General features: G+C 44.7%; 1 protein-coding gene across 1 annotated transcript in view; it reads right to left on the bottom strand.

The window, feature by feature from the left end:
• Positions 1–4,726: 4,726 nt before the first annotated feature.
• LOC145349434 (SH2 domain-containing protein 1A-like) overlaps positions 4,727–18,860 on the bottom strand; it is a 66,723-nt gene continuing 52,589 nt past the window's right edge. The window contains exon 4 of the mRNA XM_080197972.1: positions 4,727–5,316. Coding sequence (XP_080054098.1) covers positions 5,227–5,316 — 90 coding nt within the window. The 3' untranslated portion in view covers positions 4,727–5,226. The remainder of the gene's footprint in view (positions 5,317–18,860) is intronic.

Genomic DNA, 18,860 nt, shown 5'->3' with positions numbered 1-18,860 from the left:
CCATCTACATCAACTCTCTGGCAGAGTATCTTAGCCAGGCCCTCTCCCCCATCCTTTCCTCATAACCCACACATTTCACATGGCCAATCCACCTAACCTGCACAACTTTGGACTGTGGGAGGAAACTGGAGCAGCCGGAGGGAAAACACACACTTATCCAAGGTGAGGATTGAACCCGGGTCCCCGACACCATGAGGCAGCTGTGCAAACCACTATGCCACCGTGCCACCACGTAAATAAGCATAAAAGCATTCGGATACATGTCAAAGAAAATTGTAAAGTTGCCATAGTCAGTAACTGGTGGTGATTTATCCTGAGGATGACCACACTACAGGTGAGGGGTAATGCTGAGAAGGCAGGCCCTTCATGAATAACCTCAGCCAGTATGGGAATTGTAAAGTAAAAGCAAAGTTTATTTATTAGTCACAATTACATTACAATGAAATTCCCCTAGTCTCCACACTCTGGCACTGTTCAGGTAAATGCATCTAACCAGCACGTCTTTCAGACTGTGGGAGGAAACTCACGCAGACAGAGGAAGGAAGCACAGACTCCACACAGACAGTGACCCAAACCGGGAATCGAACCCAGGTCCCAGATGCTGTGAGACAGCAGCGCGAATCACTGTGCCACTCTGCTATTGGTGTCACTCTGCATCACTAACCAGCTGTCAAGCAGACTGAGCTAATCTAACCCTGCAATTATAGGGTGCCTGAGAAAGCTAACATCTTGATGTGGAAGAAAGTTGTGACTGGAAACAACACCATTCTATAGACCACAGTGTAATGCCGCAAGAAATTGAATGATCTTACACGATCTGCCTATGTTTGTAGAGTTCTAGGGATTTTTTCAAATTTAAATTTTCGGTCAAGGGTTAAAAGATTATGAAGCAAAGATCTGGTTTACGGGCACATGGGATATCAGGGTTGGATGGCACCAGGTGGTTATTAAAGCAGTCACTTTTGAAGACAGAGCTTATCACGGGTGTTTGTAAAGATTTCTTATCTGCAATCTACAGGTTGAACGTATGAAATTATCTCTAAACCACCCAGCAAATATCATTCAAATCAACAAACCGACATTTATTTTACACGTCTGTAAAATGACTCGTAAGACGCAGTGGCACAGTGGTTAGCGTTGCTGCCTCACAGCACCAGGGACCCAGGTTCAATTCTGGCCTCGGGTCACTGTCTGTGTGGAGCTTGCATATTCTCCCCATGTCTGCATGGGTTTCCTCCCACAGTCAAAAGATGCGCAGGATAGGTTGCTAAATTGACCCAAAGTGTCCCAAAATATATCAGTTAGCAGGGGAAATACAGGGTAAGTCGATGCAAACTTGACGGGCCAAATGGCCTTCTTCTTCACTGTAAGGATTCTATGATACTACAGAGCATTCATTAAACAGAACTTTGGAGAATTTTAATGAGCATAAAGGAATGGTGAGGCAATGTCCTGTTACGGAGAGTTATATTTATAAATTATCTTTGTTCTGCCACACATCATGCTACCATACCTTTAAACCACTATCAGCACCATCTTTAGCCCTCAATACTGCCACTTCCTGTTGTGACAATAGCCTGAGAAATTAGGCCCAACAATATATTGGACACTTACTATTGACGCTGCATTGATACACGAGGTGAATATCGAGGTTACGATCCCAGCTGAGGTTACCACTGGACAAGGCAGATCCCAGTATGGAATCCAGCTTGGTTGATCCTAACTTTTATTTTTTGTTTAGATACATGAATAAGCAAAGTCGCATGACTGCCAATTAATTCCAACAAAATAAAAACATGTATTTAACAAGAAAAGTTTAACTACAGCACACTGTTCCTTCACCCCAGCCACACCTTTACACATGTATACAGATTTGCAAGGGTAACACAACTTACAAAATCTATCTTATCCTCTAATGTTCTCAGTAAATCCATGTAAACCAGTAGGAAAAATGTGGTCAGACACCCCTCACTCTGAAACCAAGTGACAGATGCCAACTTCTGTGGATTTCTATCAATTTCCCACAGATGCTTGTCACACGATGAACCAACTGGTCTCATTGGAACTGTGACTTCCACATGAGGGTTTCCAATCTTCGCCCTTCTCAGGATGTGGTTCATAGCAGAGAGTCCAGCTGAAGGTAGGGAATACATAATCATAATGTCTTCTGGCTGAGTACCTTCCAATGGTTTTTAGGCCATGACGATTCTTCCATTGTTAAAGTGAAGTACCCCTATTCGATGTGCTGTACATATACCAGTTCTGCCCCTGTTGGCTTTTGACCTGTGGTACCCTTGTAGAAGCAATTTTGATCTGCATTGAAGTGTCCAATTTTATGTCGGGCCTAATTACTCAGGCTGTTGTCACAAAAGGGAGTGTTAATGGCAGTGTTGAGGACGAAAGGCGGTGCCGATAGTATATGAAGATAAGGTAGCAGAATGTGTTTGTGGCAGGACAAAGGTGAGCACTCTGTGAGAACAAAGCCTCAGAACAATTGACAGATGACCCTGTGTGGGCTGGGTTAGTGGCATTGGTTAAAATGTAAAATAATTGTCTTAAAGACACCTATTTTGGTTTAAACAGAGCTGAACAGAGAAGCAAAAAAGCAACCCATTTACAGGAAGTGTACTGGTCATTTAAATATTATAATGAGACTTCATGCTCACACTTTAAGGCCTATTTTTAATCGAGGGTAGCCAGATTTTCCAGATTTCAGGAAACCTGGCAACTTAAATAAGGTAACAGGTTCTAAATTGATGAGCTAAATGCTTGTCTCTGCTGTGAATCAAGAGCAAGACTGGAATTTTCCCATCTCACCCACCTTGGGAATGGTACTGGGCAAGGGAGATGGACCACGCAAAGGGCCATAGACCTTGGGTGGGATTTTTCAGTTTTGGGGGCAAGCAGGGCTGAAAAATCCCACCTAAGGTGTTTTCTCCAGACTCTACAAGCTACCCACACTGGTGTGATTTATCTGATTGCAAACCCTCCTACCCCTGCAATGAACCCCATCCACCCAACCACCATTTTCTCCTAAAGACCACTGTCAATCCACCCCTGACATCAGCTCCTAATCTCCACCCTCAGCCATTAATTCCTCCCCCACCCAACCACCAGTGAGCTCCTCCTGACCGGTGATAAGGGAGACCCAGTCAAATGTGAGATTGTCCCTCTAGGACTCCCCACCCCCACAATCCCAAGCACTTGCATCCTCCAACCACTGCACTCTAACTCACTGCCCAGACTACCTACAAGTGAGGCATCCTGTGATTCTCTCACCTACCTATTCTAGCCTTGTGAAGTCAGCTTTGTGCTTATCATGAGTGTTTGTAAAGATCTCTTGTCTGTGGTCCACAGGTTAAATGTGTGAAGTTATCGCCAAATCACCCAGCATTCAAATCAACAAATTGATATTTAGTTTACACATAAAATGATTCATGAGGCACGGTGGCACAGTGGTTAGCACTGTCGCCTCATAGCGCCAGGGACCCGGGTTCAATTCCAGCCTTGGGTGACTGTCTGTGCACAGTTTGCACATTCTCCCCGTGTCTGAGTGGGTTTCCTCCGGGTGCTCCGGTTTCCTGCCACAGTCCAAAATGCGCAGGTTAGGTTGCCAAATTGCTCCATAGGGACCCAAGATAAATCGGTTTGGAGATTTATCAAGAATCATAGCATAGTAGAATCATAGAGTCCTACTGTGCAGAAGGAGGGCATTCGGCCCATCGAGTCCGCACCAATCACATCCCACCCAGGCGCAATCTCCATAACCCCATGCATTTACCCTAGCTTGTCCCCCAGGCACTAAGAGGCAATTTAGCATGGCCAATCAACCTAGCCATTACATCTTTGGACTGTGGGAGGAAACCGGAGCACCCAGAGGAAATTCACGCAGACATGGGGAGAACATGCAGCTTCACACAGACAGTGAGCCAAGCCGGGAATCGAACCTGGGTCCTTGGCACTGTGAGGCAGCAGTACTAATCACTGTGCCACCATGCCACTGCAAAAAGCTTGACTGTGAAGAGAATGCACATTTAAAGAAATCCTGCAGGAAATTTGGGGCATCCATTTCTCCAAATTTTCCTATGTGATGATAGTCAGCCAGCCTCATCCCAACCCATCCTCCCAGCTTAATCCAGGCCGGCACAAGGCAATAAAAGTTTAGTTCTTTATTCAAAGCTTACACAAACACAGATTCCTCATTTCCAATCTCAAACTTCTAGGTTTACAAAGTGCAATCTGGGTTCCATGTGAAGTATAAAACATGATGAACTCTGTAGCCTGGGCCATCCTGGAATAACTGGAGAGCTCATTGACAGAACTGCCCGCAGACATGATGGGCCAAATGGCCTCCTTCTGTGCTTTACATTCTCGGATTACATTAGGCATGCTGGGATTATGTGAGATTATTTCAAAATTAGAAAGTTTCATTCTACAATTTGGAAAGAACAAGTTATCCAAATTAATGCTCTCATGCTCACGTTTTATGTCCTTGGCCTGTTACAACGTTCCAGTGAAGCCCAACACTAACTGGAAGACCAGCATCTCACTTTCTGATTAGGCACTTCACAACCTCCTGGACTCAATGTTAAGATCAGCAAATTCAGACCAGGAACTCTGTCCTCCATTTTGATTTCCCCCCATTTCCCCCCCCCCCCCCACCAAGTTCCCCCCACCTTTCCCCTTCCCCTTCACCAACTCCCACCCCACTCCCCTCCAGCACAAGTCTGTATCATATTCTCTTGTTTTGCTTTTGGAAAGTGCTGACCTTTGATCTGATATTCACATATGCTTCGATCTTGCCTTCAGAACTTTATGTTGCTATTAACACCTGCTTTAGTGCTGAATACTATCTTTACCACTCCCTTTGACTAGTGTCCATGACACCTTTGTCATTTAATCCCTTCTGAATTCTAACATGTGCCTCATTCTCCCACTCTCTCCCTTTCCAACAGCGCAAAACTAATCACATTTCCCCTCGAGGAAGCTCTGAGGAAGAGTCACACAGACTCGAAAGGTTGACTGTTTCTCTCTCCACACATGCTGCCAGATCTGTTGAGTTTTTCCAGCATTTTCTGCTTTAAATCCAGAATATTAAATTGGCTGATCAGGGGCCAGCCGGCGATGCAGAATATTTAATGCAACAAAACACAGTCTAAACGCATCAACTAATGTACAAAAGCAACATTTAAGCATAAGAATGTATTTCATTCCAAGATAATCGTTTCATGATCCAATGGTTGGAAAATCCTCTGTTGTACTCTTGATCCAGTCAACTGCCAAGAACTTCCAAGTATTCACAATTATCCTGTAAATCTACAGAAAAAGAAAATATTAGAATCGTATAATGGGATCATTTAATTAATGAAATATAAATGTTTTTTAGGAGAGTTGGCAGAGAGAAAGTACCTCCACTAGCAAGTAAGTTAGTAGCCAGAGGATATATATTTAAGATATTTAATTGACAGTATAACCAGACAAGGTGAGGTGTTATACGTTTTTGAAGTAAATTCAAAAGTTCACAAGTTATAGGAGCAGAATTAGGCCATTCAGGCCACCGGGTCTGGTCTGCCATTTGATCATGGCTGATATATTCCTCATCCCCATTTTCCTACCTTCTCCCCATAACCCATTACCAATTAAAAATCTATCTAATCCTCCTTAAATGTACTTACTGTCCCAGCATCCACCACACTTTGGGCTAACGAATTCACAACCCTTTGGGAGAAGAAGTATCTCTTCAAGTCTGTTTTAAATTTGCTATCTTTTATCCTAACTATGACCTTTCATCGTTAAGATTTGTAATGCACTACCAGAAAAGCTGCTGGAAGAAGATTCAATAGTAATTTTCAAAGAAGAATGGAAGTAAATACGTGAAAGGGAAAACAAATTCAGGGCTTAGGGGAAAGAGAAACAGTGAAATTAATTGGGGAGCTCCTTCAAAGATCTGGCACTAGCCCAATGGGCCAAATGGTCGTTTTTGTGCCATAAGCTTCTACCATTCGATGGAAAGTCAGAACTCATTGATGATGTGGTGGGGCCTTCAACTTTCATTACTTCTTGTGAATTTGTAACCTATTCATTTAAATATGCTGCTTCAAATAGTAAATAGGAAATTGTCCTGCTATATTTACGATGCCACAATGATCTATGGAGGGAATGTGCTTTCTAAGACAAAGGAAGGCCTTAAAGGAACAATGAAGTGCATGTGTCACGTAATAATCAGTCAGGCAAAATATTTTAGTTTTATTGTTTCCATAACTTCCTTACTTGAGTTTATTTCATAGAAATCAACAGTGCAGAAGGAGGCCATTTTGGTCCATTAAGTTGACACTGACTCTCTGATGGAGCCATGCTCTTACCCAAGCCCTATTCCCATAGCCCCACATATCTACCCCACTAATCCCCCTAACCTACACACCTTGGGACACTAAGGGGCAATTTAGCATGGCCAATCCTACACATCTTTCAGAGTGTGGGAGGAATCCAGAGCACCCGGAGGAAACCCACGCGAACAGGAGAACGTGCAAACTCCACACAGATAGTGACCCAAGGCCAGAATCGAACCCAGGTTCCTGGTGCTGTGAAGCAGCAGTGCTAATCATTGTGCCACCGTGTCTCTGTAGAACGCAAATGAAAATCAGTTGGGTTTTCTTAAGAGTGAGCAACTCTCTCTGCCAGTTTAGCATCCATGAGCTAAAGATTAAATTTTAAAAGTTTGATTATTAGTGTTACAAGTCGGCTGACATTAACACTGCGATGAAGTTACTGTGAAAATCCCCCTAGTCTCCACACTCCAATGCCTGTTTGGGGTACACTGAGGAAGAATTTAGCATGGCCAATGCACCCAACTAGCGCATCTTTCAGACTGTGAGAGGGAAACGAAACACCCAGAGAAACCACGCAGACACGGGGATAATGTGCAAACTCCACACAAACAGTTACCCAAGCCGGGAATTGAACCCTGGGTCCCAGGCACTGTGAGGCAGCGGTGCTAACCACTCTGCCACCATGTTGCTTCTTTTTGTTCAATGTCTTCACCTGGGAATTTATCCCCCTGTGTGTAGTGTATTTAAATATGGGCCTGAATCTTTCAGATGGTGGGGTCTCACTTCCCATCACCCAAAGAGTCAACAGCGAACACATCCCCGTGACTCAGAGTACCCCCATCTCACGCTTGAATGAACAATAAGTGGCTGCAAGCGGGACTTCCGCCCCTTACCCTGGAGAAAGTCCTGCCATACAGAGCTGCCAGCAAATCTGAATGGCCAGGAGCTCTCCGGCAACAGTGCTGCACTGGGTGGAAGAGGAACTGCAGGAAGATGCCTGAGGCTAAGTCCGACATTTAGGCCAAGGTAAGTTCAAGGGGTCCCAGAGTGGGGAGGGTAGAGAAAGCCTGAGGGGAGCACAAAGTAGGCAATTGAAATCTCAGGGAGGAGGCCTTTTGCCCATCCCTAGTTGGCCAAGGCCAGTTGAGAGTCAACCACATTGCAGTGGCTCTGGAGTCACATGTAAGCCAGACCAGGGAAGGACTGGCAGATTTCCTTTCGTAAAGGGCATTAGTGAACCAGATGGGTTTTTCTGACAATCAACAATGGTTTCATGGTCATCAGTAGCTTCTTAATTCCAGATATTTTTTATTGAATTCAAATTCCTCCATTTGCCATGATGGGATTCAAACCCATTTCCCCAGAACATTAGCTGAGTTTCTGGATTAATAGTCGAGCGATAATATCATTAGACCATCGCCTTCCCACATGGGGAAAGTCATGAGCCTGTTGGGGCCTCAGTAAAAGCCTATTTGTATGCATATCTATTGCAGAACTCGATCTTGTGAAGTGTCCTCTGTAATAGTCATTTGGTAGTACGTAACTTTAGTATTTCTGAAAAAGAGACATACTGTTGAAGCTTTTTCTCTTGCACTCATCAGAACAATTCACCAAGTAAAGGAAACAGCAATTCACACTGCGTAAGAAGAGTGTGCTGATTGGTTGGCAAGTCCTTTCCCACTCCAGCAATGCCTTGTCCTTCCAGCTTTTTGGGAAATCCCTGCTGGCCAACCAAAATATTCCACAAGCACCTCCAAAACCTCCACCATCTAGACGGACAAGGGCAGCAGCCACATGGGAACACCACCACCTCCAAGTTTCGCTCCACATTGCACACCGTCCTTGGCTTGAAGATATTTCACTGTTACTTCATCAGTGCCAGGGATTACAGTTAAATTACTGTAACCCCCAACCTAACAGCAGGGTGGAAGCAGTGATTCAAGAAGGCAGCTCACCACCATGTTCACAAGGTCAGTATGGTGGCACAGTGGTTAGCACTGCTGCCTCACAGCATCAGGAACTCAGGATTGATTCCCGGCTTGGTTGGCTGCCTGTGTGGAGTTTGCATGTTCTCCCCGTGTCTGCATGGGTTTCCTCCGGGTGCTCCGGTTTCTTCCCACACTCCACAGATGTGCGGCTTAGGTTAACTGGCCATGCTAAATTGCCCCTTAGCGTCAGGAGAAATGCAGAGTAAGTAAGTGGGGTTACAGGGATAGGGCCTGGGTGGGATTGTTGTCGGCGCAGACTTGATGGGCCAAGTGGCCTCCTTCTGCACTGTAGGGATTCGATAGCCAGGCATGGTCAACAAATACTGGCCTTGTAATGCTTTTTTTTAAATATAAGGTGGCTTTCTCGTTTTGTCTGACCTACTGTGTATTTTCTTGACAATAAGATGAATTGTTAGCTCTTCCTGAGGAGTGGAAAACACAAAGGAAAGAGAAGGGGGGGGTTGGTTAGAGTGGAGGAATAATCACTCCGATCACTGCTCTCTCAGCTGCTCAGAGTTCTCATTCTGATGTAATTCATAATAACAAATGAAAATCAATATAATAGAAAAATATTGACAAATTAAATTGATCTGCCTGACACTGACTTGTGCAGAGTGTAGGCATCCTAACAGATATAAATGAAATGTAATCAAATTGACTCTCTGGGTGAAAACATGAAATTTGTAAGTTACCTGACAATTATGAAAAACAAGCCAGACAAAAAAAAGCAAAGTGTCTTGATATATGAACTTAAATCAAGGCCTAATTGAATTTACTTTATTTATTCTGAAGACCAGTTTGAATGTTAGGGTAATAAAGACAGCAGAGTCTGTCTGCTAAACCAATCATATAAGTTGATAAGAGAAATTGGTTGGAGAAATGAATTGAAGATTTTTTCTCTGTGGAAAAGCCCGGATCAATCAGTCTGCATCTGCCTGCTACGGGCTCCAGTGAATTCTGATTGACTTGTGATCTGAAAGGATGGAGCTTCACACATCAGCCCACTGCATACCATCACATGCAACTCAGACACAATAACCAACAAGCATGCCCCTGCTTTCTCAGAAGGCTAAGGAAATTTGGCACATCAGCTACAACTCTCACCAACTTTTACAAATGCACCATAAAAAACATTCTTTCTGGTTATATCACTGCTTGATATAGCTCCTGCTCTGCCCAAGACCGCAAGAAACTACAAAAGGTTGTGAACGTAGCCCAGTCCATCACTCAAACTAGCCTCCCAACCATTCACTCTGTCTACAATTCCCACTGCCTTGGAAAAGCAGCCAGCATAATTAAGGATCCCATGCACATGGACATTCTCTCTTCCATCTTCTTCTGTCAGGAAAAAGATACAAAAGTCTGAGGTCACATACCAACCGAGTCAAGAACAGCTTCTTAATATTACTTTCTGCACCGTCTCCTTTCCTTCTCCAAACAATATGCTTTGTCTGTATAGTGTACAAGAGACTATACTTTTTACTGTATACTAATACTTGTGACAATAATGCTTTGTCTGTATAACATACAAGAAACTATACCTTTTACTGTATACTAATACTTGTGACAATAATAAAGCAATTCAAATCAAATTCTCTGCTACCATCAGACCTTTGAATGGAGTTACCTTGCATTAAGTTGATCTTTCTCTACACCCTAGCTATGACTGTAACACTATATTCTGCACTGTCTCCTTTCCTGCTATATGAACAGCATTCTTAGTCTGTATAACGCGCAAGAAGCAATACATTTCACTGTCTCCCAATACATGTGACAGTAATAAACAAATCAAAAATCACCACATCCAGACCAAAGAAAGCTGTGGTGTGAAAGCAGCAGAATTTCACTGGGATCGCACTTTTCCAACTGACCATATAACTTTTCAAGGCGTCTTGCCTCATTTAGTATCACCCCTCTCCAGCAGGATGAGAAGCTATTGGTTTTGTCCTCATGCTGTCAGATGGTGCATTTTGTAAATGTTCAAGGTGTATGCATCTCCCCCAGACGCCTGGCCAATACACAGTACCACCCAAAATAGAACCACTGGTCACTCAGCTCACTTCTGAATGTGGGATTTAACCCCATAATGAATCATCACTACACCACCCTGTGGGAAAAACAAGTCAGACCAGTATTCATATCTCCCCATTTAGACTGTTTCTTTCTCCCTCTGAGAAGGTTATCAGCCCCTGCTTTCCGAAAAATAATCCAGACACACAAAGCTTCAAATTTAAAAATATGTATACAAGGTACACACCCAAAGGGTTGTGAATCTGTGGAATTCCCTGCCCAGTGATGCAGTTGAAGCTACCTCACTGAATGTTTTTAAGGCAAGGATAGATACATTTTTGAATAGTAAAGGAATTAAGGGTTATGGTGAGCGGGCGGGTAAGTGGAACTGAGTCCATGAAAAGATCAGCCATGATCTTATTGAATAGTGGAGCAGGGTCAAGGGGCCAAATAATACTCCTGCTCCTAGTTCTTATGTTCTCAGGTTATGGCTAAGATAAATTATTCAGTGGGGCTAGGTGTCCGAGGAATAATAGTAGGAGGGATTACTATTTAAAGGGCGAAAAGCTGCAGCGTGCTACGGTGCAGAGGGACCTGGGGGTCCTTGAGCATGAGTCGCAAAATCCCAGTCTGCAGGTGCAGCAGATGATCAAGAAGGCGAATGGAATGCTGGCCTTTATAGCGAGGGGGATAGAATATAAAAGCAGGGAGGTCTTGCTGCAACTGTACAGGGCACTGGTGAGGCCGCAGCTGGAGTATTGTGTGCAGTTTTGGTCGCCACACTTGCGCAAGGATGTTTTGGCCTTGGAGGGAGTGCAGAAGAGGTTCACTAGGCTGATACCAGAGATGAGGGGGGTTGGACTTTGAAGAGAGACTAAATAGACTGGGTCTGTACTCGTTGGAGTTTAGAAGGATGAGGGGAGATCTTATAGAGACGTATAAGATAATGAAGGGGATGGATAGGGTAGAGGTAGAGAGATTCTTCCCGCTCAGAAAGGATAGTAGGACTAGAGGGCACAGCCTCAAGATAAGGGGGGAGCAGTTTAGAACAGAGTTGAGGAGGAACTTCTTCACTCAAAGGGTGGTGAATCCCTGGAATTCTCTGCCCGTTGAAGTGGTGGAGGCTACCTCGCTAAATATATTTAAGTCACGGGTAGATAGGTTTTTGGTAGGCAAGGGAATTAAGGGTTATGGGGGGAAAGTGGGAAAGTGGAACTGATCCACTTCAGATCAGCCATGATCTTATTGAACATATAGAACATAGAACATAGAACACTACAGCACAAACAGGCCCTTCGGCCCACAAGTTGCGCCGATCACATCATCACCTACCAACCTACAGACCTATCTATAACCCTCAATCTCATTAAACCCCATATACTCATCCAGAAGTCTTTTAAAAGACCCCAGCAAGTTCGCCTCCACTACCACTGACGGCAGCCGATTCCATTCACTCACCACCCTCTGAGTGAAAAACTTACCCCTAACATCACTTCTGAACCTCCCTCCCCGCACCTTAAATCTGTGTCCTCTCGTAGCGACCATTTCAAACCGGGGAAATAGCCTCTGAGAGTCCACCCTATCTATTCCTCTCAACATTTTGTAAACTTCTATCAGGTCGCCTCTCAACCTTCGTCTCTCCAGGGAAAAGAGTCCCAGCTCCCTCAACCTAACTTCATAAGGCATGCCTCCCAGTCCAGGCAACATCCTTGTAAATCTCCTCTGTACCCTTTCAATAGCTTCTACATCTTTCCTATAGTGAGGCGACCAGAACTGCGCACAATACTCTAAATGAGGCCTGACAAGGGTCTTATAAAGTTCCAGCATTACCTCCCGACTCCTAAACTCAATCCCTCGATTAAAGAAGGCCAGTACACCATACGCCTTCTTGACCACCTCCTCCACCTGCGAGGCCGATTTAAGAGTCCTGTGGACCCGGACCCCAAGATCCTTCTGCTCCTCAACACTACTCAGACTTCTGCCCTTGATAGTGTACTCGTTCATCCCGTTGGTTCTGCCAAAATGGACGACTACACATTTATCCGCGTTGAAGTCCATCTGCCACTTCTCCGCCCAGTCCTGCATCCTATCTATGTCCTGCTGCAACTTTTGCCATCCTTCCAGATCATCCACAACACCACCGACCTTCGTGTCATCAGCGAACTTACTTACCCACCCCTCCACTTCCTCATCCAGGTCATTTATGAAAATGACAAACAACAAGGGTCCCAGAACAGATCCTTGAGGCACTCCGCTGGTGACTGACCTCCATTCAGAAAAAGCCCCATCCACAACCACTCTCTGCCTTCTGCAGGCAAGCCAGTTCTGAATCCACATGGCCAAAGGCCCTTGGATCCCATGCCCTTTCACCTTCTCAAGAAGTCTTGCATGGGGGACCTTATCAAACGCCTTGCTGAAGTCCATGTACACCACGTCCACGGCACTTCCTTCGTCAATGTGTTCAGTCACATTATCGAAGAACTCAACTAGGCTCGTAAGGCACGACCTGCCCTTGACAAATCCATGCTGACTATTCCTGATCATGTCAAACCTCTCCAATGAATGGCGGGGCAGGCTCAAAGGGCTAGATGGCCTACTCCTGCTCCTATTTCTTATGTTCTTATGAGATATCCAGGAGGAGGAGGGGTGGCAAATGGATTCTTATACAGTCAAATAAGAAAATTGAGGAATTGATTCATGAGGAAACAAATTTGAAATTTGAGGCCAACACGAGTGAACTGCTTGGGGAGAGAAAAGATTAATAGACATGGAACACAAGTAAGATGGGGATGTGTGTGTTATCCAAAACTCTGCAATCCATTTCTTAACTTGCACCCAACCCTATTCACTTACCACCTCTCAGCTCATTGACCCACATTGGTTCCAGGTCAAGCAATGTTCTGATTTTAAAATTCACATCCTTGTCTTCGGATCCCTCCATAGCCTCACACCTCTCTATCACTGTGATCTCCTCCAGCCCCACAATCCTCTGAGAGAGCTGCGCTTCTCCAATGCTTGCCTCATGACATCTCTGATTTTAATCGCTCCAACATTGGTGGCTGTGCTTTCAGGTGCCTCAGCCGTAAACTCTGGAATATCCTCCTCGTGGCTCCCACCTCTCCCTGTGTCTGGGTGGGTTTCCTCTCACAATCCAGAAGATGGGTTAGGTTGATTGCCCATGATAAATCGCTCCTTAGAGGTAAGAAGTCTCACAACACCAGGTTGAAGGTTTACTTGGAAACACAAGTTTTTGGAGCGTTGCTATTCAACAGATGAGTCTGGTTAGGGGAATTAGCCAGGTAAATACATGGGATTATGGGGATAGGACCTGGATAGGATTGTGGTTGGTGCAGACGCGATGGGCCAAATGGCCTCCTTCTCTACTGTAGGGATTCTGTGATGATCTCTCTTTCCTTCTCAGGGCACTCCTACAAACCTCCCTCATTGAGCAAGTGTTTGCTTATCTAATTCAATATCTCCGCATGTGACGCAGTACCATATCTCATTTTTAAAATGATTTAGCAATCACAGTGGCACAGTGCTCAGTATCATAGCAGCACAGTGGCTAGCACAGCTGCCTCACAGCACCAAGGACCCGGGTTCAATTCCCGGCTTTGGTCACTATCTGTGTGGAGTTTGCACGTTCTCCCTGTACCTGTGTGGCTTCCACCAGGTGCTCCGGTATCTTCCCACACTCCAAAGATGTGTGGGTTAGGTGGATTGGCCATGCTAAATTGACCCTAGTGTCAGGGGGATTGGCAGGGTAAATTTGTGGAATTGTTGGAAAAGGACCTGGGTAGGATTGTTGTCGGTGCAGACTTGATGGGCTGAATGGTCTCCTTCTGCAGTGTAGGGATTCTAAAAAAAACTCCTGTGAAATCCTTTTGACATATATTACATTAAAGGTGACATATAGCTATAAATTGTTGCTGCTGTTGCAATCAAAAAAGATGAATATGTTAAGCCTAAGTGGTCTTTGGCCCTTCTGAAATGTTTTGATGTCTGACACCACAAGTTTGCTCCTTCCACCGGCATAGACACAAATATCTCTGATTCTGCTCCTCCAGTGAAACCTTTCACCCTCAAGTGCAATACTGTGTGTTGTTTATTCATGTCTTTCCGGTCAAAGATTAATAAACGTGATATTGGAACCGAGAGGTTGTAGCCGTGAGGGTAGATTGAACTGGCCAAAGCTCTCAGTTTGGATTGAACAGGCTGGGGCTCATTCCTCTGGATTCAAGATTCCAAAGGGTGGCCACATCTGTTAGGTTATGAAGCGGGGAGCTGTGGAGAAGTGTGGGAAAGTCCAAACCTAAAGGTCACAAATATAATGTTGTCGCAACTAAATTTAATAACAGCAGCAAGACCTTTATTCGGAGTGGGGTTAGAACGTGGGACTTTGGGCAAGTAGGCTTAAAGAAAAGCCAGGGAGGTACAGGAAAGAGAAAGGAATAGAGTTAGGTGAAATAGGGTGAGAGAATGTTTGATTGGACCATTAACACCAGCATAGACCAGTTGAGCCAACTGGCCTGTCACTGTGCTGCAAATCATAGAATCCCTTAAGTACAAACTCTTAAGTACATCCCTTAAGTACAAATCCCTTAAGTACAAACCACGGCGCAACTCGTGGGCCGAAGGGCCTGTTTGTGCTGTAGTGTCCTATGTTCTATGTTCAAAAGGAGGCAATTTGGCCCATTGAGCCTGCATTGAAAATAATTCCACCCAGGACCTATCCTCGTAACCCCACATATTTACCCTGTTAACCCCCTAACACAAAGGGGAAATTTAGCACAGCCAATCAACCTAACCCGCACATCTTTGGATTGTGGGAGGAAACTGGAGCGCCCAGAGGAAACCCATGTAGACACGGGGAGAATGTCCAAGCTTCACACAGACACGCGAGGCCAGAATTGAATCCGGGTCCCTGGTGCCATGAGGCAGCAGTGCTAACCATTATGCCACCGTGTGATTTTACTTCTGCTGACACCATTTGCAGCAAAATGTGGGCATCGCTGGCTAGACCACCAATCATTACCCATCCCTAATTGCCCTTGAGAAGATGGTGGCGAGCTGCGTCCTTGAACCTCTGCAGTCCATGTGGTGTAGGTATACCCACAGTGCTGTTAGAGGGGAAGCTCCAGGATTTTGATCCAGTGATGGTGAAGGAACGGCTGATATTTTCCCAAGTCAGGATGGTGAGTGACTTGGAGAGGAACTTGCAAATTGTGCTGATCCTATGCGTCTGCTACCCTCGTCCTTCAAGGTGGTAGAAGTCGTGTGTTTGGAAAGTGTTGCAAGAAACAGCTTCTTTGTGCGCGATTAACATTTGTGATTTAGAAAGAAACAAGTAGAAAGACAAAGTGGTTCTTGTACCAAGTACATTTAAATAGCATTGTCACCTGAGCAGCAAATGATAATGCGGGATATAAATCTATTTCTGCGAGGATCGAGAATGAAAAGAAAACTCACAAAGAGGATCTATTGTAATATTAAATGAATTCACTTTGAAAAAGCAATTTATTGGTCTACAGCCATCTTTTTATAAGACCAATGGAAGAGATATAAAGACCATAAGAACTAGGAGCAGGAGTAGGCCATCTGTCCCCTCGAGCCCACTCCACCATTCAATAAGATCATGGCTGATTTTTTTCATGGACTCAGCTCCACTTACCCACCTGCTCACCATAACCCTGAATTCCTTTACTGTTCAAAAATGTATTTATCCTTGCCTTAAAAACATTCAATGAGGTAGTCTCAACTGCTTCACTGGGCAGGGAATTCCACAGATTCACAACCCTTTGTGTGAAGAAGTTTCTCTTCAACTCAGTCCTAAATCTACTTCCCCTTATTTTGAGGCCATGCCCCTTAGTTCTAGTTTCACCCACCAGTGGAAACCACTTCCCTGCTTCTATCTTATCTATTCACTTCATAATCTTATGTTTCTATTAGATCTCCCCTCATTCTCCTGAATTCCAATGAGTATAGCCCCTGTCTACTCATTCTCTCCTCTCAACTCTGGAATCAACCTGGTGAGTCTCCTCTGACCCCCTCCAGTACCAGTATAACCTTTCTCAAGTAAAGAGACTAAAACTGTTCACAGTGCTCCAGGTGTGGCCTCACCAGCACCTTATACAGCTGCAACATAACCTCACTGTTTTTAAACTCCATCCCTCTCGCAATGGAGGACAAAATTCCATTTGTCTTCTTACTTTCCTGCTGCATCTGCAAACCAGCTCCTTGTGATTCTTGTACAAGGACACCCAGAATCCTCCGCACAGCAGCATGCTGCACTCTTTTACCATTTAAATAATAGTCCATTTTGCTGTTATTTCTACCAAAATTGATGCCCTCACACTTACCAACATTGTACTCCATCTGCCAGACCGTCGCCCACTCACTTAGACTATCTATATCCCTTTGCAGACTTTCAGTATCCTCTGCACACTTCACTCTGCCACTTAATATCATTGGTGAATTTAGATACACTACACTTGGTCCCCAACTCCAAATCATCTATGTAAATCGTAACAATTGCAGTCCCAGCACTGATCCCTGAGGCACACCACTAGTCACTGATCGCCAACCAGAAAAACACCCATTTACCCCCACTCTTTGCTTTCTGTTAGGTAACCAATCCTCTAATTGTAACAATGTGCACCTTTATCTTATGTAGCACCCTTTGGTGCGGCACTTTGTCAAATATCTTCTGAAAATCCAGATGCACCACATCCACAGGTTCCCCATTGCCCACTGCACATGTAATGTTCTCAAAGATAAATGCTGACCTAGCCAGTGATGCTTGCATCCCATGAAATAGCGAAGAAACAAATCATCATAGCAGCCTTAGTGGGAAAGTGCTAGGCGCAAGGAGCATAATGGCACCCTTTGATGAAAAGTAGAAGCCTTTGGGAAGGTGTCACGAGCCCTGGAACAAAAGTATTGCCAGTCTTAGGGAGGGTAGAATGTCTCTCAGGGCAGGGATATTTATTATTATCATATAGTCACTACAGTGCAGATGGAGGCCATTCAGCCCATCACGTTTGTACCAACTCTCCGACAGAGCATCTTACCAGACTCTATTCCAGTAACCCCACGCATATACTCCATTAATCCCCCTAAGCTCCACATCCAGGGACATTAAGGGGCAATTTAGCATGGCTGAAGCACCTAACCCGCGCATCTTTGGAGCACCCAGAGGAAACCCACAGTGGCACAGGGAGAATGTTGAACGCTGACAGTCACCCAAGGTCAGAACTGAACCCGGTTCCCTGGCACTGTGAGGCAGTAATGTTAACCACTGTGCCAATCCCTTTATTCTTTAGGGGTATTTTTTGCATGAGGTTGTATTTAATCATTGTGGCCTCACTTAGTGAGTCATCAATCCTAAAGATATTATTCATCAAAGAAGATGATGTTTTCAGTGAATTTTACTCATCAGCAAAGTTTCAGTTTGGGGCTAAAGGGATCAAGGAATATGGGGGGAAGACGGAAACAGGATATTGAATCTGATGATCAGCTATGATCAAAATGAATGGTGGAGCAGGCTCGAAGGGCTCAATGGCCTTCTCCTGCTCCCATGTTTATATTTAAAGTTTATTTTGACATATAAAGTTTACAGTTTATTTCTTTCAGAGTACAGGTACTGTGCTGTACATGTTCTATGTTCTATAGAGGAGGCTGAAGGGTGGGTTAGTAGACTTGCTGATGACACCAAGATTGGTGGAGTAGTGGATGAAGTGGAGGGCTCTTGTAGGCCACAAAGAGACATTGATAGGATGCAGAGCTGGTCCGAAAAGTGGCAGATGGAGTTTAACCCTGATATGTGCAAGATGAGTCATTTTGGTATGACAAACTTGAATGTGGATTACAGAGTCAACAGCAGGGTTCTGAGGGATGGGGAGAACAGAGAGATCTTGGGGTTTATACCCACCGATCTCTGAAGGTTGCCACTCAAGTGGATAGAACCGTGAAGAAGGTTTATAGTGTGTTAGCGTTTATTAACAGGGGGCTTGAGTTTAAGAGCCGTGGGGTTATGCTGCAACTATACCAGATGTTGGTGAGACCACATTTGGAGTATTGTTTGCAGTTCTGGTCACGTCACTATAGGAAGGGTGTGGAAGCATTGGAGAGAGTGCAGAGGAGACTTACCAGGATGCTGCCTGGTTTGGAGGGTAGGTCTTATGAGAAAAGGTTGAGGGAGCCGGGGCTTTTCTCTTTAGAGCAGAGGAGAATGAGAGGCGACTTAATAGAGGTTTATAAGATGATGAGGGGGATCGATAGAGTGGACATGCAGAGACTATTTCCTCGGATGGATACAGCTGTTACTGGGGGGCATAACTATAAGGTTCATGGTGGGAGATAAAGGAGGGATGTCCGAGGTAGATTCTTCACCCAGAGAGTGGTTGGGTGTGGAATACACTGCCTGCTATGATAATGGAGTTGGATACTTTAGAAACTTTCAAGCAGTTATTGGATAGGCACATGGAGCACTCCAGAATGGTAGGGAGTGGGATAGCTTGATCTTGGGTTTGGA

The sequence above is a fragment of the Carcharhinus amblyrhynchos genome, chromosome 10, assembly GCF_965287045.1.
Source record: "Carcharhinus amblyrhynchos chromosome 10, sCarAmb.v2.hapA, whole genome shotgun sequence".
Classification (NCBI taxonomy): domain Eukaryota; kingdom Metazoa; phylum Chordata; class Chondrichthyes; order Carcharhiniformes; family Carcharhinidae; genus Carcharhinus; species Carcharhinus amblyrhynchos.
The sequence above is the reverse complement of the archived record's forward strand: the minus strand, read 5'-3'. Positions and strand labels throughout refer to the sequence as shown.